At 35.9% G+C, this 22,384-nt stretch overlaps 1 protein-coding gene across 1 annotated transcript in view; it reads right to left on the bottom strand.

Moving 5' to 3' along the window:
* Positions 1–22,384, bottom strand: part of LOC306848920 (growth hormone receptor-like) — a 33,144-nt gene that overhangs the window by 3,305 nt on the left and 7,455 nt on the right. Inside the window, exons 2-8 of the mRNA XM_079383711.1 lie at positions 19,559–19,665; positions 5,469–5,601; positions 4,337–4,503; positions 4,059–4,237; positions 711–864; positions 495–585; positions 165–234 (exon numbers count right to left, since the gene is read on the bottom strand). Coding sequence (XP_079239837.1) covers positions 165–234; positions 495–585; positions 711–864; positions 4,059–4,237; positions 4,337–4,503; positions 5,469–5,601; positions 19,559–19,649 — 885 coding nt within the window. The 5' untranslated portion in view covers positions 19,650–19,665. The remainder of the gene's footprint in view (positions 1–164; positions 235–494; positions 586–710; positions 865–4,058; positions 4,238–4,336; positions 4,504–5,468; positions 5,602–19,558; positions 19,666–22,384) is intronic.

The raw sequence follows: 22,384 nt of genomic DNA, 5'->3' as shown, positions 1-22,384 counted from the left end.
TCTGCACACTGTTAATCCCTTTATTTTAAATGTTTAAAAAGTGACGATTGTTTTATATATACTGTATTACACATAATAATTACTTGCAGTTGCAAAAACAAGACAAATGCACTTTGTATAAAAAGATGTTCATGTAAAGTTGTACATGCTTAATGCAGAATTACCTTCAGCAGCTCTGGGTCAATGCCTTTAATTTTAGGTGCAGGAATAGGTGGTAAAAATATTACCATCAACCTGTGGAAACAAATGATGCCTTTGTAACTGTGTGTTGTTCCAAGTTTGTGTAGACAGAGCAATTCCCTGTTTATTGCTTAACATGAAAATTAATTACAAAAAAAATTCTCAAATCTTAACCTTAAATTTAAAAAAAAGGGGGCTTCATTTTCATTGTGTAGCATAAAATTTCTAATCTAATTTTTTAGTCTTTTATTTGGGGTTGAAATATTACCATATTTGTGAGATACACCTTAGGGGTTTTAAAAAATGTATCTCACCTCTGCTGCTGAGAGAAGATGAGGAGGACAAGTAGAATCACGACTCCAATCACTCCAAAAATCAACACCAATGTCGTCGGGAACGTTGATTCTGTGTAAAGAGAAATGGTCTTTTCTTACCCTGGAGCAATTTGCTTAACTGATTCCTGATGGTTGAGCTGCACAGCTGCTTTAACTTTGTGCAAACAACAAGTTAAGTTTCCGGCGTCGACTAACCTTTGCTTGGTATCTGTGCCACATGCACAATGATTCTGTCACTGAATTCTCCAAAGTTGTCAAAGGCTGACATCTTGCAACGCACCCGGACTTCATACTCTTTGTCAGTATGCAAACCGTAGATGGACTGCTGTGTGCCACTCTCCAGGTCCAGCTGCAATAAGAAAGGATGAAAAAGCAAAAGCACAAAACAAGGGATTGAGCAATTGTGAGCCATTACATTTACTCGGAGAGACAAATCAATATGTGAAAAGAACTGTACATTTTCTCCAGGGCTGTCAATTTAATGTGTTGTGAAATGGTAAACAGATTAGTTGACAAATTGCAAAAAGGATTACAGTGGACTGTAGGCCAATGATATGGAAATAAAACCATATTTAAAGCCACTTTTTCAATGCATATTTAATAACATAATGACTTTTAACCATCTTCCTTTGAGGGGCTTTCCTCAACAATATTATTTATTTGTTTTTCTCCAAGCCTTGCTTCGTAACATTACTTTTTTATATCTAGCTTCATTTTAACCCACAAAGAGAATAACTATCAAGAACCTCACTAAAAATAATCCTTAAAGTTTATATCTGAAACTCTCTTGAGGACACCAAAAAGCGAATGTACTTGTATGTGACCTCAGCAGAGGGCCTATAGGAATAAATGCTACAGTGAATCATTCCCCTCTGATCTATTCAGGCCTGCCAACATACAGCAGTGATTTAACATGTGGCTCAGTGTGGTTTTTCGTGTGTCTGCTCAGTCTGGGCAGGACCGCTGGGCGGGCCGGGGAAACGTGGCTATCGGGGAGCGTAAACCGAGAGAACCCCTGAAAATCCTGCCAGATGCAAAGATCTCCCAGAACCAAGCCGGAATTACAGAGCACATATGACTGCTTTGGACCAGCGGTGACCCTTTTAGAAAGAGTAGATGAATACTGGCTTATAATGTGTCTCCAACACAAAATTGTATTTCTCAGAATACAATAAATAGCGTGGTATAGCCAATTACCTCCACCACAATGCCTGGGAGTACACCGAGAGAGGAAGATCAAAACAGCTACAGAATGTTCTGTGATGGTCTGATGAACTCCACAAACTTACTTTTAAAGATGGATTCACTAGGTTTACATTATTTCATGCCACAGCACTGCTCAATTTTAATCCTCACTGGCTGATAAAAATGTTAAAGGTTAGGGTAACACTTAATTTATGATGCCCTTTTTTACAAGTTAAATGTACTGTGCGTACTATTGTAATAACAAAACATTATGCATAATTACATGCAACTAACCCTAAACCAAACCCACATCCTAACCATATAGTAAGTACAGTACATGTAGTTTATTAATATTACTTAGTACTTAAATGTATAATTTTTTACAATTTATATAGCTCAAAAGGGAATTGTATATAAATAATTACAATTAATTATGATTAATTACAATTATTTATATCGGCTGACAGTAATAACTGTAGCAGAATTAAATTGCCATCAACTGATCTGTCCGTCCAGTGAACATTCAGTGCAAGTTCATATCAACTCTAAGAAAGGGTATTTTCTTGGCCACAGAAAATACTTTCCTAAGTATTAATACATTAGAGCATGTTGTAAGGATCAAAAATCGTAAAGGGACATTAATTTGCCAGGCAGAATCAGAAACTCATGTAATTTGTGCACAAGAGTTTTATTAACTAAACACTAACGCAAACTAGTCTAACAAACAAACATACATACGTACAATCACTCATACATGGGAAAGGGCAAATGAGAGTTGATGGATGAAACCATCAGGAAAACCAGAGAATGCAGTTATGGAAATAGTCATTTAACCACCTGAGTAAAACCATCAGCGCCGTTTATAACGGAATCTATAACTTGTACTAATAACCTGTTTCGTTTAGTTAAATGTACAATACTTGCAATGCATTTGGTCATGACGAATGTCCGGAATGCAGTCTCAGATGAAAGTCTTAATGGTTTCAAGGTTTTGGATTCCCGATCACGTTCTTCCGGGTTGAAGAGTGAAAGGGTAGAAAGTGAAAAAGAGCTAAGAAAGAGATCTACTGAGATCCGAGGATCCTTTGTTGAATGGAAAGTCAAGGTCGCAAGGCCTGGAATAAACTCTTCTGGGTCCAGAAGAGTTCTAGCTCATGTCATCATCTTCTCAGAATCTAACAGAACCGCAGACTGCAGGGGGTCACTTAGGTGAGAGCTTTATCTGCTATAGAGGTCACACCTCTGGGAAGTCAAAGAGCCTACGGTGACTTGAACTTTTGGAGAGAAAGTTTACGACTCTTTGTCTCCATGCATGGTAATTTGCATATGAACCGGACTGGAAGTTGATATACAAACTATTTAAAGATTAAAGATTCTTAGAACACTTATATGTTGCATAGGTATCGACATATAATATACACTCTCAATTAGATCATCCGAAGACGAATTGATAGAGACCAAACATGATATACATGAGGTAATATTAACTTGTGTTCTATCATAAGCATGCACAAAACAGGATACAATACACAAAAACATATACAAGAACCGTAATAATATACACAATGACCTAAAGATATGTGTGTTCATTCAAAGAAAGGTTTTTCTTTTAATTAATTAGAGAAGAGTCCATTTTTATGGCATAATGTCTCTTTGTGCAGAGTGTTGCTCTGCCCGCATTCCTTTGAGAATGAAACTAGTGTTATCAAATCGGTTGCCATGGAACCGGGGACCTGAAGTCATTGACAGACAGACTTGCACCCAGTATGTGTATTGGGTGGGGGGTCTGTGACTATTTGTTAATCTAATAACTAATTGATTTGTTAAATCAAATGCAAAATTGTGTGTCTGATTGGTCCAAATGCTACAAATTACATTGTAACAAAGACACAGTAAAATAAAGTGTAACCAAGGTTAGTTTTAATATATTAATATGAATGATATATTATTTAAGCAGCATTTGTGTAATTACGCATGCTTTAATAACCTTTTACTGGGACACTACAGTATTTGCTCTAAATAGACAGACAGACAGACAGATAGATAGATAGATAGATAGATAGATAGATAGATAGATAGATAGTTCCAAGTTTGTTGACTGCATTATAGTTGCAATATCACTTTGCCACATCATCTGACTATTTAAAGCAAGAACATTTTATAAAATTTTATAACAATTTTACAGTTTTCATTACACTACTTTTCTTATAGTGTTGCAAATTCAGAAGCTGGGTGAAAGTTCAAAGCAAATCATATCTGTGACTGTAAGTCATGTGTATGGCTAATAATCAAAATGAGTCTCTCCCACACACAATATTGTTACTTTAATAACTGCCTAGAAACATTTTTAGGACATACCATTTCCCAGTGGGAGGCGTTTCTGACCCGGTACTGAACCTGGTACACCAGGCTCATCCAGCCCATCTGCACATCTGCTGATGGAGGCGGAGCCCAGCGCACAAGGATGTCAAAGTGCAACCCTGAGCGGCTCACATTCAGTAGAGTCCAGTTCAGCCCAATTGGTGGGTCAGGATGCACTGGAAAGTCACAAAACATTTGAAGTCAGACCTCCAACGTAGATCATTCTGTAACTGTGTATAAACCTTCATGGAGCAGTTTCACAGCTATTAACTCACCTATGTTCTCCACTGTAAAGCAGGCCTCGTCATAGGTTATGTTCTGACGAACTGAGCGCAGCTGGATGCAGTAGGAGGTCCAGATGTGTGTGAAGGTCTTGTTGAAGTAGCACTCGTTTTTCACAGTACGTGTATAGTCTGGACACTCCTGCCACTCAGCGAGGGCACTATATGCCAGTCAATAAAGAAAACAATGTTATTAGATGTATACAAATATTAGTCACCTCAGTACATTGCACTGCATGGATTTATTGGTAAATATATTTGCAGTTTTTATGACTTCATAATTAATGTACTCATATTTTTAGCAATTAATTTTTTACAACACAAAATAATTAAAGGCATAGTTCACCCAATAATGAAAGTTCGGTCATTAATTTCTTACCCACATGTTGTTCCAAACCTGTAAGACCTTCGTTCATCTTCGGTACACAAATTAAGATATTTTTGGTATTTAATTTTTTATGGTTGAACCACGTTTGTCACATGAACTATTTTAATTATGATCTTACTACCTTTCAGTAATAAAAGTACAGTAATAAAAGTAATACTATTGTGATGAACTTTCTTTAAAATTTTAAAGAACAAACAATTTTAAAGAACTGTTTTCTTTTTTTGATATATTTTAAATTGTAATATATTTCTGGGATGGTAAAGCTGATTTTTCTGCAGCCATTATGCAAGTCTTCAGAAATCATTGTAATATACTGATTTGCTACTCAAGAAACAATGTTTTCAACATTGACAATATTGAATATAAAATAAAAAATGTATTGAGTACAATAAGAGACTTATTAAATATTAAATAAAATAAAGTATTAAAAACACTTTTCTAAAATTTCTAATTATATTATATTATAAAATTGGCTGATTTGTAGTCTTCTAGACCCTGAATACTGTTTAGGAATTTAACACACTTAATTCATTAATCACATAGTTTAAACGGTGTCTTCTCATGCTCCTGTGTAACTTTAATCTCTCAATTTTGCCTTGTCTTTTTCTGCACATGTGACAGTACAAGGTCTGCATCTTGGCAGGAGGAACAGCTTTTGTTTAAATGAAAAGTATCCTCCTCCGCCCTGTCTTTTTAAAACCTTAAGGTAGTTGGTGTCTTTCAGTATTTGTCTCTTACTTTTTTGTCTGGTAGAAGACCCTGAGAGCTCCAGGCTCAGTGAGGTTCTGGAAGATCCCAGCGCTCCACCAGCAACGGAAGGTCTCCTGCTCTCTGGAGCGGCAGCCTGTAAAATGAGGTCCTCTGCTTGGATCTGAAGCAGGAAGAGAAAATTGAACAGGCTATAAAATGAATGAACAGCATGTATATGTTATTATTTAAATAGACAAATAAATACATAAATTATTCTTATTATACACTGTATGTACTTTATGTACAGTATGTTATCTTTTGGCTCATTGTCAGCTCTGTCCTCTGCAGTTGAGCTCCTCTGGTGCCAAGTTTACCAGCTGTCCTCTCTGTCCTCTGCTTTTGCGCAGCCATAAATAAGCCTTGGAGGGTGCAATTGATTTCTCGTCCTCTATTTCTCTGCTCCTTTCCTAACTGCAGTATAAATCAGCAGAGCTTGCACAAGGCACCAGATCCGCTAAAGGTATCAGGATTTTCTATGGCTGTTTTTATTTTATCCCTTTCTAAATTGTAACTGTAAGAGTAAATCCAGGTTAAATTAATAGCGGCTTTGGGGATGGAGAGGGCCGTTAAAAAATCAAATTTACTCTGAAGTAATGTTTCTGCTGAAGATCCTCTACACACCAATTTTTTTCCCGTTCTCCTTCGTCCAGCCCCTTGTCTAGTGACAACAAGATGTATTTCCCCCGTCCCACAGCTGCTGAGCGCCACAAAACTGCACCACGGTGACACTGGTCAGGACTGATCGTGTGGGGAAGGGATTTCCACTGGCTTAAGTGTGTGAGTTCACAAGCACGCATTCACATACACATAAAACGTAAACACACCTGTTAAATGTTTTAATTCTTTCAGCTCTACTGGGAGTCTATTCCACTCATGTGTTCCTCTAAAAGCAAGAGATAGTTCTTCTTAATGGCACATTACAATCACCTCTAATACCGGCACGTGTATATCATCCTGTTATCTGATCTATGTAATTCTTAAAAACAGGTGGAGCAAAACCATTTATAATCTTAAAAATAAGTACCAAATCAGCAAATTGAATAAAATGTTCCCAACTTAAAATAGAAAACTTAGTTGATATGCTACAATGGTGAAAATTGTTTGGCTTTTTATCCAAGACCTTAAGGGTTTGTTTATAAATAATTTCAACTGGTTTAAGAAAAGACCTACATGTTTGAGTCCAGGCAGTCATGCAATATGTGATATGAGGAATAATCATTGAATTCATGAATAGAACTGCAGCTTCGTTGCTCAAACTATTTCTGATAAATCTGAAATTCGCTAGATTAAATTTCGCTATATTTACCACTTCACGTTTTTTTAAAAGAAAGTTGAGAATCCAATAATAATCCTAAATATTTAAATTTCCTCAAGTTTTTGTTCCTGGACAGTTTCCCATTATCTAATGCCCACTTAAGGTTTTTTTTAAATACAATCACTCAATAACTCTGTAATCTTTAGCAAATATCAAAATGAATATAAATACTTCATACTCTATTATAATAATGCATAAATTCGCTTATAGAATTTACAATGGCTGATTTGAGATTTTAGTGTTTTATTTTTAATTTATACAGATTAAATTTATTTAAATAGTACAGAATTTTTATATTAGCCAATTAAAGAAAAAATATCTTTCAGCCATTCTTAGTCATCATTTAATAAAAATATCTGCTGCTCTCAAATAAAATCTCAAAATGGCACATAAAACTGTTGTTGTATGCAAAAGAATTGCATTAAAATTTTTCATAATGCTCCTTTTGTGTAACACGTATTAAAAAGTAACAGTATATGAGAACGACACAGAGCTACCTAAACAATCACTAATAGACACTAAAGCTTTAGTCTGGATTTCCTCAGTGTCTAGAACTCTCTCTCTCTCTCTTCCCCTTTCTGACTCCCAACACTCTGTTATTGCTACTCCCTCCCCCTCGAAATTCTGGCATGTGCAATAAAAGAGCCTGCTATGGAAGCGATTAGGTCTGAGATGAACAGATGATTTGTGGGCCACTGCGGAAAGGATGGGGACAGAAAAGATAGGGACATTATCACCACTAAATTGCTCCTGGTCAATATTTGGTTTGGTGCTAGAAAGGGGGCAAAAAAACAGTACAACGGTCTTCGAGCACACACAATTTGCTCTCAAAAAACGTTGCAAAAGCATCTGTAAAAAGGCCAAATTTCAACTTTGGGACCATTTTCAACTGTGTTAGATGTCAGTTTGGGAAACTTTTTATCATGAACAAATCTAATGTGGTACAAGTGGGAAAAATTACTAATGTGCTTTGGCTACGCTTTTGATAAGGTAAACTATAAAGTATAAAACCAGCTGCTTTTGTGCAAAAACTGAATATAATTTCTTGTTTTTTTCTTTCTTTGCTACAAAACAACCTCCCATAATATTAAGCAGAGAATGCAAATTGTTTGTGGGGCGTTTCACCACAATCTCTTTTTTGATAATTATACAAGCAGTGAGTTATGCAGTTTTTGTGCATGAAGTTGGAACTATGAGTTGAAACTTTTGAGCCAAAGTACTTGCGCAAAATAGAGCTCATCTATCATTCAGATGTTTGGCAGAGCTGTGGAATACTAATCTGCGTATGTAGTTCTGCAGGCGTGAATATTTTGGACCTGTACTGACCAACGATTCCTACACAAGAGATGTTAAAAATCATTAATGGAATGCAATATGCATTCGTTTTTTTCAGTTAAAATGTTAACACTGATTTTGCGAGTCGTGAGGCTAAAATGCTTCATGTGATTCTGTTAACCCCCCCCCCCCCCCACTCAATTTCAGGCACTTATGAATAATAAATGAACATGCAGTTGCTTATGCACACACCTCCTGCTTGGAAACTTAAATAAAGCTACAGCTTGTGTGGGTGAAGGTTTCCCACGAATGAAAAACATGATGTTTACTCAGCTTCCCGCAAAGACAGACCACCGGTAACTAGGATACCAGCCCAGACAGAAAGCCATGACAAATGCTTTCCACTTCAGCAAGCCGCAAACTTCTGAATAAATAGGCTACATTTCAGCAATTAAATCTTGATGGATTGCGATAACTCGAAAAAGCACCTTTATCAGGGGCTGTCCAGCAAATGTCTCGATTGGCTCAGGGTTATGAGCTGCTGAGCAGACGCCCCATCTTTTCCAGCTCATTTGCTGCAAAGACGACAGTTTAATAGCAGAATCAGAAGAAAGTGCATACTTCAGCGAAGCTAAGAGACTGTCAGATAGCATGTGTCGGTTACACGTGCACTTATGAGAGCACTTACATAAGAGCTTGTGAGCTTCTGTATGTATGCTGTTACAGTTGTGAGTCATTCTGGAACCATGTGAAACTCATTTGACAGTGAGCATCACTGTGCCCTACTGACACTGAAGCACCTAAAGTAAGCACTATGAAGCTGTACGTCACATTAGTGGCACTTAATTTAAATCAGAATGTTACTTTGACAACACGGCTTTGCTTCATTTAGTTGTCTTTAAATAGAGAAACAGCTAACCACTGAGGTTTTTAAATAACAAACCTTCTAAAAACAGCAGCTCATTTTGTTAAAGAATTTATAAATTAATAAATTATGTCTTACATTAATAGGCTACAAACTCCTTGCAGATTGAAGCACAATTTTTATTCACATTTAGTGTTGAGTACTCTAACTGAGCATTTCAAACACAGAACCTTAAACAATTACTACATAAAGTAAAAATAATAAGCCAATCATACATCAAGACATTCTATATAAATACATTACCATTCAAAAGTATGGGGCCAGTATTTTAAAAATAAATTTTATTCAGCAAAGGATGCATTATGTTACAAAATCTTTCTATTTCAAATCAATTCTGTTTATCTTTATTTTTATGAACTTTCCATTCATCAAAGAACACTGGGAAAAAATGTATCAAGGTTTTGTCTTTATCATTTATAATCAGCATATCATAATGATTTCTGACATATCATGTGACAGTGAAGACTGGAGTAATGGCTGCTTAAAATTCAGCTTTGCCATGGCAGGAATACACAATATTTAAAAAATACATTAAAATAGGAAACTTTTTTTAATTGTAATAATACTTCACAATATTACTTTTTTACTATACTATGGCTCAAATAAATGCAGCCTTGGTAAGAATACAAGAATTCTTTCAGATTTTTTTGAAAAACATTTTATCGACCCAAACTTGTTAAATGGTAATTATATATAGTACAGTTTACGGTTTACAGCCTACTGACAGCTGAAAACTGCTATAGCTGGCACATTTACCATTGCATTATAAATGTTTGTGTGGTTCTATAAACAAACATGAAAACATGCAAGGAATATTTCCTATTGATAGTCTTTGGGTGAATGTGCATGGGTATAAATCCCAGGAAAAAATATGTGACATGAGTCTCATCATCTGCCAACAGTTTCCTTCAAAAGAGCAGAAAATGCTGTTTGAATTTCTATGTGTTTGGTGTGAGGAGGTCACTTGGACACCTCAAGCTATCTGGAAACATCACAAAGCGAGTAATCAAAAAAAATCCTAGCCTTTCTAAGAAAAACAGCACGAGAACATTATGTCCCATTAGCATATGGATGCGTTCATTACCAGACAGGGATTCCAAGCCTTTATCACAGAGAGACAGAACATGATTACGATCATCCATTTACCATCCAGATAGCTGGATGTTTTGTTTTTTTAATTTATTCAACAGTAATTGGTTCCACAAACATTTTAACCAGTATGCTTTACAACTTATTTAGAAGTAAATAATGAATAAACAAACAACATAGCTTAACATAAATCTAGAGCTCATGATTGTCTTCCTTCATATGGCAAACATATAAAAGAAGCTCATACCATACCATTTACTGCTTCTTTTACCTTCATTTGCTCCGAAAGCCTGAATTATGAAAGAACACAGAAAGCTTCTCTTCATTGAAATAAAAAGTTTGTGATTGGATAATTCATTACGTCAATGGGCTATTAATGGGTAAAGAGCTACACAAATGGGGTCTTTTTATTTGAAAGACTATAAGAGCTCAACATTTTGCTTTAGGTGTTCAATTAAAATTTTGACTTAAAGGGTGAAGTAGAAACAAGTTTACCATCGCTGTTGTTGCCAGAAACACTTTAAAAAATATATTTTTAAAACTCATTTTTCTGACTTAAGCAACAAGAGGTCAACTTGGTTAATAAACAAGCCAAATAATGAGCACAAAATATGACAGCAGTTATTATGCAATTTTCATTCTCCTAGTCCCTCAAAACTAATTACCAATCACACACACACATTCAGTCACTAATGAGCACATTTGAAAAGCCCTCTGACCCACGGCATAACCGCATCTAAAGTGGTTCAATATTTAGTCCAAAACACAATTAAAATAATCAATTAATTTTCAAGAGAGCAAGAACTACAGCAGCAAACAACTCTGAGTAAATAACCTTTATGCAAATTAGTCCCTTAGCTTAAAAAATACACCCTGCATGATAAGCACCCAACATATAGAAATGGGCTTAAGTGTAAGAAAGTCATGATTTGCTTGCGTTGGTAATATCTAATGGGTCCAGACTTTCCCTTGGAAACCATCCAAAGGAAGTTCTTTCCAAATTATGCCTGATTAAAGTCCCAAGGGAAGAAGGTCTCTAAGAAAGATCCATTCCTGCAGGGTCATCTGGGGTGGCCCTTTCAATGCTTTCAATGTTTATTACTGGTAAATCATAATACACCATAACACATAGCCTGCACTAAAGCACTTGTGAGACTTGAAAATCCATTCGTCATGCTGATCTGTGTTTACTATTGAAAAGAAAGCATTCACTTAATACTATAATTTTCTGCTCTTAACAGATTTATATAGCTACTACAAGCACACAGAACGTTGCAAATTTGTTTTGCTCTGGCAAATCTCAGAATATTTTTAAAGAGACTCCAGTGTTTTTAGTAATCAGATATCAGTCTACTCAAGCAAACACTGATAACACGATTTTGGCTTTGGCACCGCTCAAATTCCACCTATATATGAGGAAAATGGTTGAGAGACTGACATTATGAGAACATAAGAGCTGTTGGTGTTTCCAGAACTGTGCTGAGCATGAGAATTTGTGTCAGCGGCTGGGTCAGACTAACATCGGTCTTACAGACCAGCACATAAAAATACTCACTGACAGTCCAGCACGTGCACCACCTGCTCTTCTTTGTCATTTAAAAAAAAAACATTATGCTGAAAGGGGGGCAAAGAGGACGGGCAGCGGTTATGGAGAAGAGTGAGAGAGATGATCCTATGTTAGAGACACACACTTCCTATAAATAAGGCCCTATGAAATCCATTAAATTTTTTCCCAAATTCCACTAAATTTTTTTCTGAACTCCATTTTTTCCATTTTAATTTTTCTGGATTCCATTTTTTTTCTGGACTCCCTTTTTAATGGTTAAATTTAGCATGTCTAATTAATTAAAATCATGAAACTTATACAATTTAACATCAATATATTAAAAGTGTAACAAAATAACTAAAATTTTTAGGGCCCTATTACATATTAGGGGTGTCAAAATTAATCATTTCTATGATGCATTGCGATGCAGACGAGGACGATTCGGTATCGGTTCAGTAATAGACCATAACCGGTTATAATGTACTGACGCTTTTCTGACGTCATTTGTCACATACGTGCTTTGTCGCGGTATTATAAAATGGCAGAGGGAGGTGAGACGCGAGTGCACGTAATTAAAAATGCTCCAACTATTTCAAAAACCGACATCTGGGCACATTTCAGCTTTTATGAACAAAATGGTAAGCATGACCTGCAGAAGACACACGCTGTGTGTAAATCATGTCACGCACAAATAAAATATGCAGGGGGTAACACCATAGATATGTGTAGATCCCCTATTTGACCGCTCCAGATACGTAGACGCATCCGCCATCTCGGAACGGTCAACTTGACGTCATTCACCATAATAATCAATGAATATTGAAAGAAAAATACAAGTGTATAACTTGCTGTTGTAGATGCACACAGTCAATGCGCTCAAAGGTTCGCAGATCATTCCAAAAGTGGCGGATAGCTTATGTATCGCACCCCATAGAAACTGTTGCTAATGAGACATCTACATATACATACACTATATTGCCAAAAGTATTGGGTCACCCCCTTCTAATGAACAGGTTTGACTACTTTAGTAATTGAACAAATCCATGAGAACAAATCTTAATGTTTAAGCATATAATGATATGCTTTGTTTTTTTCCCAGAAATTCTGTGTTGTGTATTTAATTTTCTCAAGTTTTCAAATGAAGGCACAAAACAGTAATTTAATTTATCTTTTAATCAAATAATAAAACAACTTAGTTTTTTGCAAACATTTTACATTTTAACATTATAAAAATTAAAACATGAAAGAAATACTGTGTGATTATTCCTTAAAAAAATATTTTTAACAATTTATTATTATTATTATTATTATTATTATTAGTACCGTACACTTCAGTGTGTGTGTAGTAAACAAAACTGCGTGTCTGCGCCATTCATTCATAAAGAGACACACAGAAAATAGTCCATATCACGATTTAATTTAAGTGTAATGACCTACTTTTGATTAATTCATCCAAACTTTGACAAATTCCGTGACATTCCACGTTATACAGTAAATTCCATTTTTATGACTGGATTCCGCGATTCCGTCCACGTTTTCTGCATCGCAGAAATCATAGGGCCCTATATAAAGCAACAGATCACCCAACATTGAAAAAATTGAGAAATTTTGAATAATGTCCAGGTCCCTTTTTTCCATTCAATTACAATGAATAGGGCTAAAGCTTTCAAGATTCATAAAGGTAGCAAAAGCATCAAAATTCATAATATTCTATTTTATATTTCAATAAAACTGAATATTACTATTCTATATAATATTCAATATTTGATTATATACACATAAAATATAATTATTTATTTAGGTCTTGTTGTTTACGCCAGCAATTGTCTGTGGTCACAGCAAAACAGTCTTGAGGATGAACAAAAAGGTCGAAGGCAGCAGACACTTACAGCAGAATGTAAACTGGTGTTAAAAATAACTGCAAAGAACGCACGCGCACACACACACACACACACACGGAGTGTACAGAAAGGCGAATGAGAAACTCAATACGTTGCAAGTGCACACTTAACACAAACTCACAGTACTCAGATAATGTATAGAGGGAAGCATTTGAAACCACATTATATAGAATATAATGGCAGATTTGCACATCAACATCCAGACAGAGGCATCAATAATGACAGATAAGTGCCTATTGCCATTTGCTAACATGCAAATTATTGTTTTTCCAAATGTAATGTCAAACCTGTGCAAAGAGCCATAAACAAATGCTGGCCTCCAACTGCCCTGTCTAAGACCATTATTAGCACAACATCTCTTTGATGTTCAGTGAACACAAATCCAGACCCTCAGGCTGAATTACAGCAGATTTATGTCAAGTGAATCTGCGATAATGACCGTAATCCTCCCTAATAACATAATAATGAGGCCATTACTTGAGTTAATCTACTAAATCAATTCTTTATTGGGTATTTTACCACATAAATAAATGTATAAAAATAAATATATATATTATGTCAAAGTACAGCATTAGATAAATAAATACAATTTTATATTGTTATTATATTATATTATTATACTTTGACTGACTAGAGATGCTCTAGTGAGCATCTAGTTTTATTACCACAAACAAAACAGTCCACATTGCTATCCCTCAAAATCTATCAACCAAACATTTAACATTTGTCTCTCATATTTCTACATCCATTATGCTGAATCTGCAGACCACAGAAGGTTTAAACATGCCTGCAGATACAGAGGAATTGTTTTATGGGTGCACGTTCCTTGTGGAAAAAGTTTCATGTGAACGGCCCTGCGGTTCTGCTCTCCATTTGGCAACTGGACTTTTTCTGAACAAAAAGAGCCAACCACTGCCTTATGTAACGGAAAAATTTGCTGTCCTCTGCTGTTCTACTTTCTCTTCGGGCTCAGCTCTCTCCCTGTCTAGCGTAAATAAACTTGAGCCCAAAAGGGGCTCCGCCTGTGTCTGAAACTCCCTGAGTCACAGCAGCAGACTCTCAGGTTGCGGAGCGCTCACAGCGGCCCCTGTGTAGTGTGAGGGTAATGGCATACAGAACGGTGCAGGGAGAATTAAGGAATCAACAAGCCAACATAATCACTACGCTTTCAAAAGCAAAACAGCATGCTCTGCAGAAAACATGGCTTCAGCGGTACAGTGGCTTGCTCCTCAGTGAACATATTGTTAGAGGAGGAAAAATAGACAACTTCCAAGAATTTATTTGTGCTTCCGACTGTTTCCTGTGTATGCACCGATTGCTCTGAAGTCTTCGGCACTTCTGTTTGCTTATTTATTTATTTAGAGGGCAATCCCCTTGAACCAACTTTGCCTTGGTCATTGTAGTACAGCAGGATTGCGTTAAGATCCAAGCTTCTTGGGACTGCAGCACATATTGTGATTATTGTAATCTGAAGGGCTCTTTGATATTTCAATGTTAGGTCTACCGATAAATAGCACAAACAGATGGGAAGCCAAATGGTAAAGTAATTTATTTATTATCATGTTCATGTGTTGTATTTTTTGCATTAATTATACCCAAAATGAGTAACAACCATTCATACTCAGATGAGAATATATGCTATAAACTTTACAGTTAGACAATAAAATTAAGACAAAAACTAATTTATATAATAGTATACGTAACAATTATTATAGTTTATTATTATTCATATAAATAATAGCAGTGTAATATTAACATTTTCATAATGCATTTTGTTTTAATCGCCTGATTATTACTTTTATTGTGTCAAAATGCAGAAGCATAATAATGATAATAATAATAATAATTATTATTATTATTATTATTACTACATGTTATTTTTTAATTACAATTATTAATAATAATTATATTATTATTATTATTATCATTATTCATTTCATTGACTATATTGTCATTTATATTTTACTAATTAAATTCTGTTTATGAAGTTATTTGAATATTATGAATAACAATTATATAATTATTAATATAATAATGTTAGTAATTATAATAAATTGCATTATTAATCTATAATTAATAACAGCACTTATTATTAGTCATGATAATAATAATTAATTATTATTATATCATTACCATAATGTTCCATATACAGTACATATGTATATATACGTGTATATATATATGTATATAGTGAATTATAATAAATGTTATTATTATTATTATTATTATTAAAATATGTTCTGGGTAGTGCTAAAAAAGAACATGCTAATATTTTTGAAAATTTAGTAAACACTTAACTCTCTTTAAAGTGCTGCCAAAACATCAGGCCTTTGATAATTCCACAACTCTTAGAATTAAATAGAGAATAAAAGGCTAATAAACTCAATAACAGCTTGCGTCCTCAAGGGACTCTTATCCAAGAATTTAGCACATCTAAATATTGTAACCACATGACACAATCATTGAGTGATATCAAATCTATCAGCAGTCATCAGTAATTTTTGAAGCACAACAAATCTGCATGTTGTTAATAGTTGAAATTAGCAGCCTTGTATCATTACACTTCTATCATGAACCCCCATATGCTTGGTCCAGAGCGAGTTGAGTGAGTTGATCCACGCACATCTGATTTATTAGAGACACATTAGCATAAACACATGACTTTGACAGCACAGGCCTGAAGCACTGCCAGTTCACTCTCTCCTCCATAAGACATCATCATGTCTTTGAAATTCCAGCCAAAACTGAAGAGTCATGCTTGCCAGACCTCCCTCACAAAAAAAGCCCACAAATATGGCCCCTGTCCGAAGTCATAACTCAAGACATTTACTTCTGTTCTCAATCAAACTGCAGCCTGTCCTCAGAGCACCTCTGTAGAGACCGTAGTCAGGGCAGACAGCATGAAAAAAGACAGATGGACAGCCCACTCAATAGGGTTTCCAGATTTCTGTCCCAAGGAATTTGTTTTTATGCAAAAACATATTTTTAATGCCGCATCATTTGAACAATTGACACCCAGAATCACAACGGCACCACCCATCAAACACTCAATTGTGGAAAATATCCATGGCAAATTATCTGTTTCATGAAGCATAGCTAGTGCATAGCTAGAGCATTTTCCTTAACATGCGACGCCTGCTGTGTAGAAAACTCTTGCTGCCCATTATGATCTCATATGGTGTTTAAAAACTCCATTAATTGCCTTGGACAATGCAATCTCCTGAAAATTTGCAACTAATAGTGGTGAATTCATACTTTTTAATTAAAATCTGCTTACGCCCCACTGTGGACCTTCATGCTTAGTTTTTTTTTCCTTTTTCTAAAAATCTTACAAATTCATACAAATTCACCAAAACATAAAATAGTTGCGTTTTCTCATGAGACTGGGTTGGCTCGGGCAGGACATGTTTCACAAGGCAACATGTTGGAATAATTAAAGATTTTTGCACATAGTCTGATGAAAATAAATAACTTTTATGTCATAAGTTCTAGCACATCTTTGTTGGAACATCTTGGCATTATGGCAGGAATTAATAGCCCTTTCATTAGTTTAAAACTTTATAAAAATGAAAAATGACACCATGGACTTGTTCTCCACATCACACTTTTCCAAGAAACCATGCACTCCAAAGGCAATAAGGCAATATTTTCATCCACAGCAGTTAAATAATAGCTTAATAAACATTAAAAGAGTATATATACATAAAAGCAAAAAAAGTCGAACTTTAATCAAAGTGCTAAAGTCTGTGCTCCAACTTGTGTGCAGCTACTGGGTCATTAACCCAAGTCATTCACTGCATCTGTGAAAGCCTATTCTGCAAATATTACTCACCATAACATATCACTGTCTCTGTCTCAATGATAAGCTACGTGCACTGATGACATCCCGTTTAGTTCATCATCCCATAAGCGCCACTGTATCCTGTCCCTGGACTTTGGATGACCACAGTCAATATGTTTACTTTCAAACAAAACCTATTTATTGAAGGATTGTTTGACTAGACCAAAGTAAAATGTTCTGTGTGCTCAAAGGTGAATAATCTTGACACAGGCCCAATGATTTTCCAATAATGACCTGGCACAAACATATACAGTTTAATTCTGTGATTGATGAAAGCCCTTTGTAAATGTATTCATATTACAGTTGTCATTTTAACATCTTACATGTACATTTGCTACTTCAAAATAAATAAATATTCATATATTCAAGAATTTATAAATGTATTTGTTTTACATATATCCCAAAACAAACAAACAAATAGACTGATTAATATAGTATCATTAACAACATTTGAAGTGGATCAAATCCTTTCATTAAAGTTGTCTTAAAACCTAAAACCAAAATGCTTTCTTGTCTTAGGACAACTTTGATTAACTTTTTTGATCCCAAATGTTAACTGCTATACTTATCGGTTTTAAAATTATACTATCTATTAATTTTATTATTTATTCATTATTTGTTAATTTTATTATTAAAGGTGGGGTATGTCATTTTTCAAAAACGCTTTAGAAAACTGAGTCGGGGCCGAGCAACAAAACAAACTTGTAGCCAATCAGCAGTAAGGGGCGAGTCTACTCATGATGTGGAGGAGAGAGCGTTCAGTGAACATCCGAGCCGAGCGACAGAAAGAAAGAGATGGTGGATCAAAAACAAAAGAGGAAAATGTCTGGAACGATAAGGCAAGAAGTAGGACCCATGTAAATATCGGATCAGCTTTCCAGCACTGGAGAGAAGGCCTGTGATCGGACGCTGAGGTTGCTTTTTTTCTTCTCGATAGGTGAGTAACACCGAGTCTACACCGGACACGCCACGCCGCAACAGCTAAAGTCTGCCTGGACGCGATGAAGCGGCCGTCACAAATGTCAAAAAGTGGTCACAAATTTGAAATTTGTGTCAGCACGTCATAAATAGAACGCGGCAGCAGTTTACTGTCGGAGATTTGTCGCGCCGCACAGCATCCAGTGTAGACAGCATCACTGACTATAATGACTTCTATAGTATTTTGTCGCACTACTCGCGTCCGGTGTAGACACGTTGTAACATTGGTTTAGCTTTGTTTCACAGAACTAATCCTTGTCTGGGTTGTGTAGGCTACGTATGTGTGGGGCAGAGCTATCAAAATAGGGGCGAGACCCTTTTGGGGTAGGGGCGTGTTTGTTTTGGTGATTTCAAATATCAACATTGGCTTCCATAAATCGCTTACCCCACCTTTAAATGATTAATTTACAATAAAATAAAGTGACGCTAATTAACAATCCATGCCCCCTAACTCATCTGTAATTTCCATAGTAATACATCTTTCTACCTTTGGAGTAATTCAAAAAGTATCACCTAAATACAAAGCACATTTTTGCTGTTGTACAGCTGATAAAGTAGCCAAAGGCATCCATCTGATGTACAGTATATGTACATAAACAAACAATTTTAAAAAATAGGCCAGACTAAATGCATAAACAGCCTAGTACAGTTGCCCCATTCCACCTTGGATAGACCTTAGGGCTCCACCATATTTTGAAATAAAAATGCATACATTTTGAAATGCATAAATGTATGCATTTTTCAGCATGCCATTACACATGTGTAGCTCATGATACAGTGTTCAGTGTCTAGTTCATTTACTAGTTCATATAAATTTTAACTAACAACCAGAATAAAACCATCACAATTATTATTTAATAGTGGGAATGTGGCCAATGAAAGCTCAAGTGGAATGTGATTTTTTTTTAAACTCTGAAATAGTTCATGAAGGAGATTTGAGGTGGTGCTTGTAAAAAGTAAACCCAAGTAAAATGCACCATTCAGTAAAATTCTCAAAACTTCCTGATTCATTCTTCCCATATACAGCTATTCGATCAACTGATAAAAATTCCTGTATTCATTCATATCGGAATATAATGCAGAAATACAAAATATCGCAAAGTCAGCTTTTTTTTCCCAGTATCGTGACTGATCAACTTAATTGCAAATTGGGCTGCTGTGGCAATGTGAAATAACGAATGTTTCTGACGTGGTTATGAGTGCAGTACCTGGAGTGAAGAGCTCAGATCTTGCAGACACCAGTCCGTTTCCACACAGCAAGCCCAGGTAGAGCAGACCGAGTGAGAGAGAGTAAGCCATAGCTTCTGCTGTCTCCCTGAGCGGGGGAAAAAGAAAAATCATTATCAGTGGTTCTCCCAGATGACATCCCTCTGACAAATACTGAGCTGAAGCCCCCCGAGAGCCCCAGGGCCACTGCCATCTCCACAGCTTCTCCAAATCATTTCCTTACTCCTTCACGCCAAAGTGCGTTGGCTTTTACCACCATTAATTCTTAGCTGGTCTGTGCGAAACCCTATGAGGACACCAGACAATTAACAACCAGACATAGCCTCTGCAACGCTCATTACTTCCAGCCATCCGTGGGCTTGTCATTATCTGTAGGTAACCAGGGGTCTTTTAAGCATGCAGACAGTGCGGAGGATGTTTTCACAGGCTAATACTCTGCATTTACTGTGTTAAACTAGAGTTTCCATTATAAAATTATGCTAGCCCGACGGAAAACCTTTCAAAATGTCAAATGTTCATGCTATCTCAGCTAAAGGTCCTGGTGAAACATCATCTCACACGGAATGAAGCATAAAGAATTTAAACTGGCTTCGACTTATATATTTGTGGTGGATGTGTGACAGAAATACTGTTGACAAGTTGCCATCGTTCATACGGTGATTTATGTATGTGGGGGCGCTTCGTGATTTACTTGTTGTGCTTGGTTGAGTGTCTCGATGACCCTTGTCTCTATTCCCTCACCATATTTGGGTCTATTCACAATGATATTCCATAGAAGAGATAATGGTTCATTTGAAATGGCGATGACATTGTGACATAGTGAGAAATAACTGTCACAAGCAAGTAGTCTGAACAGGTTGTATCCAGCTAGCCGAAGAGCTAAAAATAAGTACACTATATTTGTTTGGTCACCAATGCAAAACATAGAGAGGTCAGTGCCGCTTTGGGATGGATGAGTATGATCTCAACAGCCTGGAGATTTATATAGACAGCCTGATAGAAACAGAAAAAAACAGATACTGATATAGTTTAAATGTGCGTAAAAAAAATGACATCAAATAAAATCTTAAGTGGACAATTAATAAATACAATCGGCTAATAAACGTTGTTTAGACTGGCCTCGTCCTGATGCGTTTCTGGATCTGGTTCGATTAATGAGGAGTTCTGGCCTAAAACTTGGCTTCAAAGCTATTTTTCTTCTGCACTTGGCAGTGGATTGTTGAAAACAGCACCAGGCTATAATTTCCAAATGTGGGAAAATACGCAGTCAGCAAATAACTGGCTTTGTTGCATTTGACCTGTACCTTCACCTCATCTCAACATCTAACAATGCTAGAATAGCAACATGAAGGTTTCATAACCATGTTTTTTTTTTTTGCCATTGTGATACATACATTGTAAAATACTCTGGTATTTTGAATTTACAATCACAAAAGCTGGCTAAAATATTTGATAAAATTGTAGTCAAATATTTGATAAAATTATATTCTAGATATATTCTTGTGTCCTTGTTCTTTGGTCTCAAGTCTGGTACAAACAGAGTCAACAAACACGCCTCAAACTCGCCTTGATTGTCTCTATTCTTCTCAAGTCAGGTAGTGGAGAGGCCCCAGTACTCAAAGGAATGCTGTTATCATACAGCAAGAGAGTGTAAAATGCATTACACACCCATATTGACAGGTCCAATGCTTATTAGCAGGTCTATGAGACTGAATTGTTTTTAGTAAAGTTTAATTAAGTAATATTATTGATAGGACAAAATAGTAAAACTGTTTGGAAATGTTTGAAAAGCTGCATTTATTTGATCGAAAATACAGTAAAAGTACAGTACAGTAATACTGAGAAATTGTATTACAATATATTATTATATTAAAATGTAATTTATTTCTGTGATGGCAAAGCTGATTTTTCAGCAGTCATTATTCCAGTCTTCAGTGTCACATGATCATTCAGAAATCAATCTAATATGCTGATAAGGTGCTAAAAAAAACACACTTATTATTTTCAGTGTTGCTAAATATTTTTGTTGAATCTGTGATACATTTTCTTCAGGATTCTTTGATGAATAGAAACTTAAAAGAACAACATTTATATGAAATAGAAACCTTTTCTAACATTATAGGCCTACATTTCTTTACTGTCACTTTTAATTAATTTAATGTGCCCTTGCTAAAAAAAAAAAATTGCACTGACCCCAAATTGAACATTATATTATATTCTATTCTATTATATTGTATTATACAGGTAATTTTATGAGGCATATACAAATGCTCTGCTGTCCCTCTTTTGAGTTTGCAGTCATATTTCCACATTTCCACCATGTGGTGTTTGGAGATACTGGGAAGGGCCAGTAGGTTCCGACCCCACGAGGGAGTTAAAGGGGCACGGCAGTCTACATAGAGGGCCTGATTGTCCAGAGACAGCCATGTGAGGGAGGAGGGGAGGAACCTCCCTCGAATCTGATTGGCTGATAGAATTTCCCGCTTCTCGAGTTCTTCACAGATTGCTCAGCACTGCATGCACATTAGGCAATGCTTCTCACCCTTTAACCTCCAAAATTTGTCTGCTGTTGATAACACAGTCCATCTATGGACAAAATTGACATTTTTGCCATTTGAGGGCCATATATATATATATTAGGGCTGTCAAAGTTAACACGTTAATAACGCGTTAAAGCAAATTAATTTTAACGACACTAATTTTATTAACGCGTGATTAACGTGTTAACTTTGAGTATTTTCTGTTTGACCCATGGCCTGACCCATAGTTGGAAAAATGGAGATGCACAGTGTTGCCAACTTAGCAAC

Source organism: Barbus barbus (assembly GCF_936440315.1).
Source record: "Barbus barbus genome assembly, chromosome: 29".
Classification (NCBI taxonomy): Eukaryota; Metazoa; Chordata; class Actinopteri; order Cypriniformes; family Cyprinidae; genus Barbus; species Barbus barbus.
This window is presented reverse-complemented; position numbering and strand designations above follow the sequence as displayed.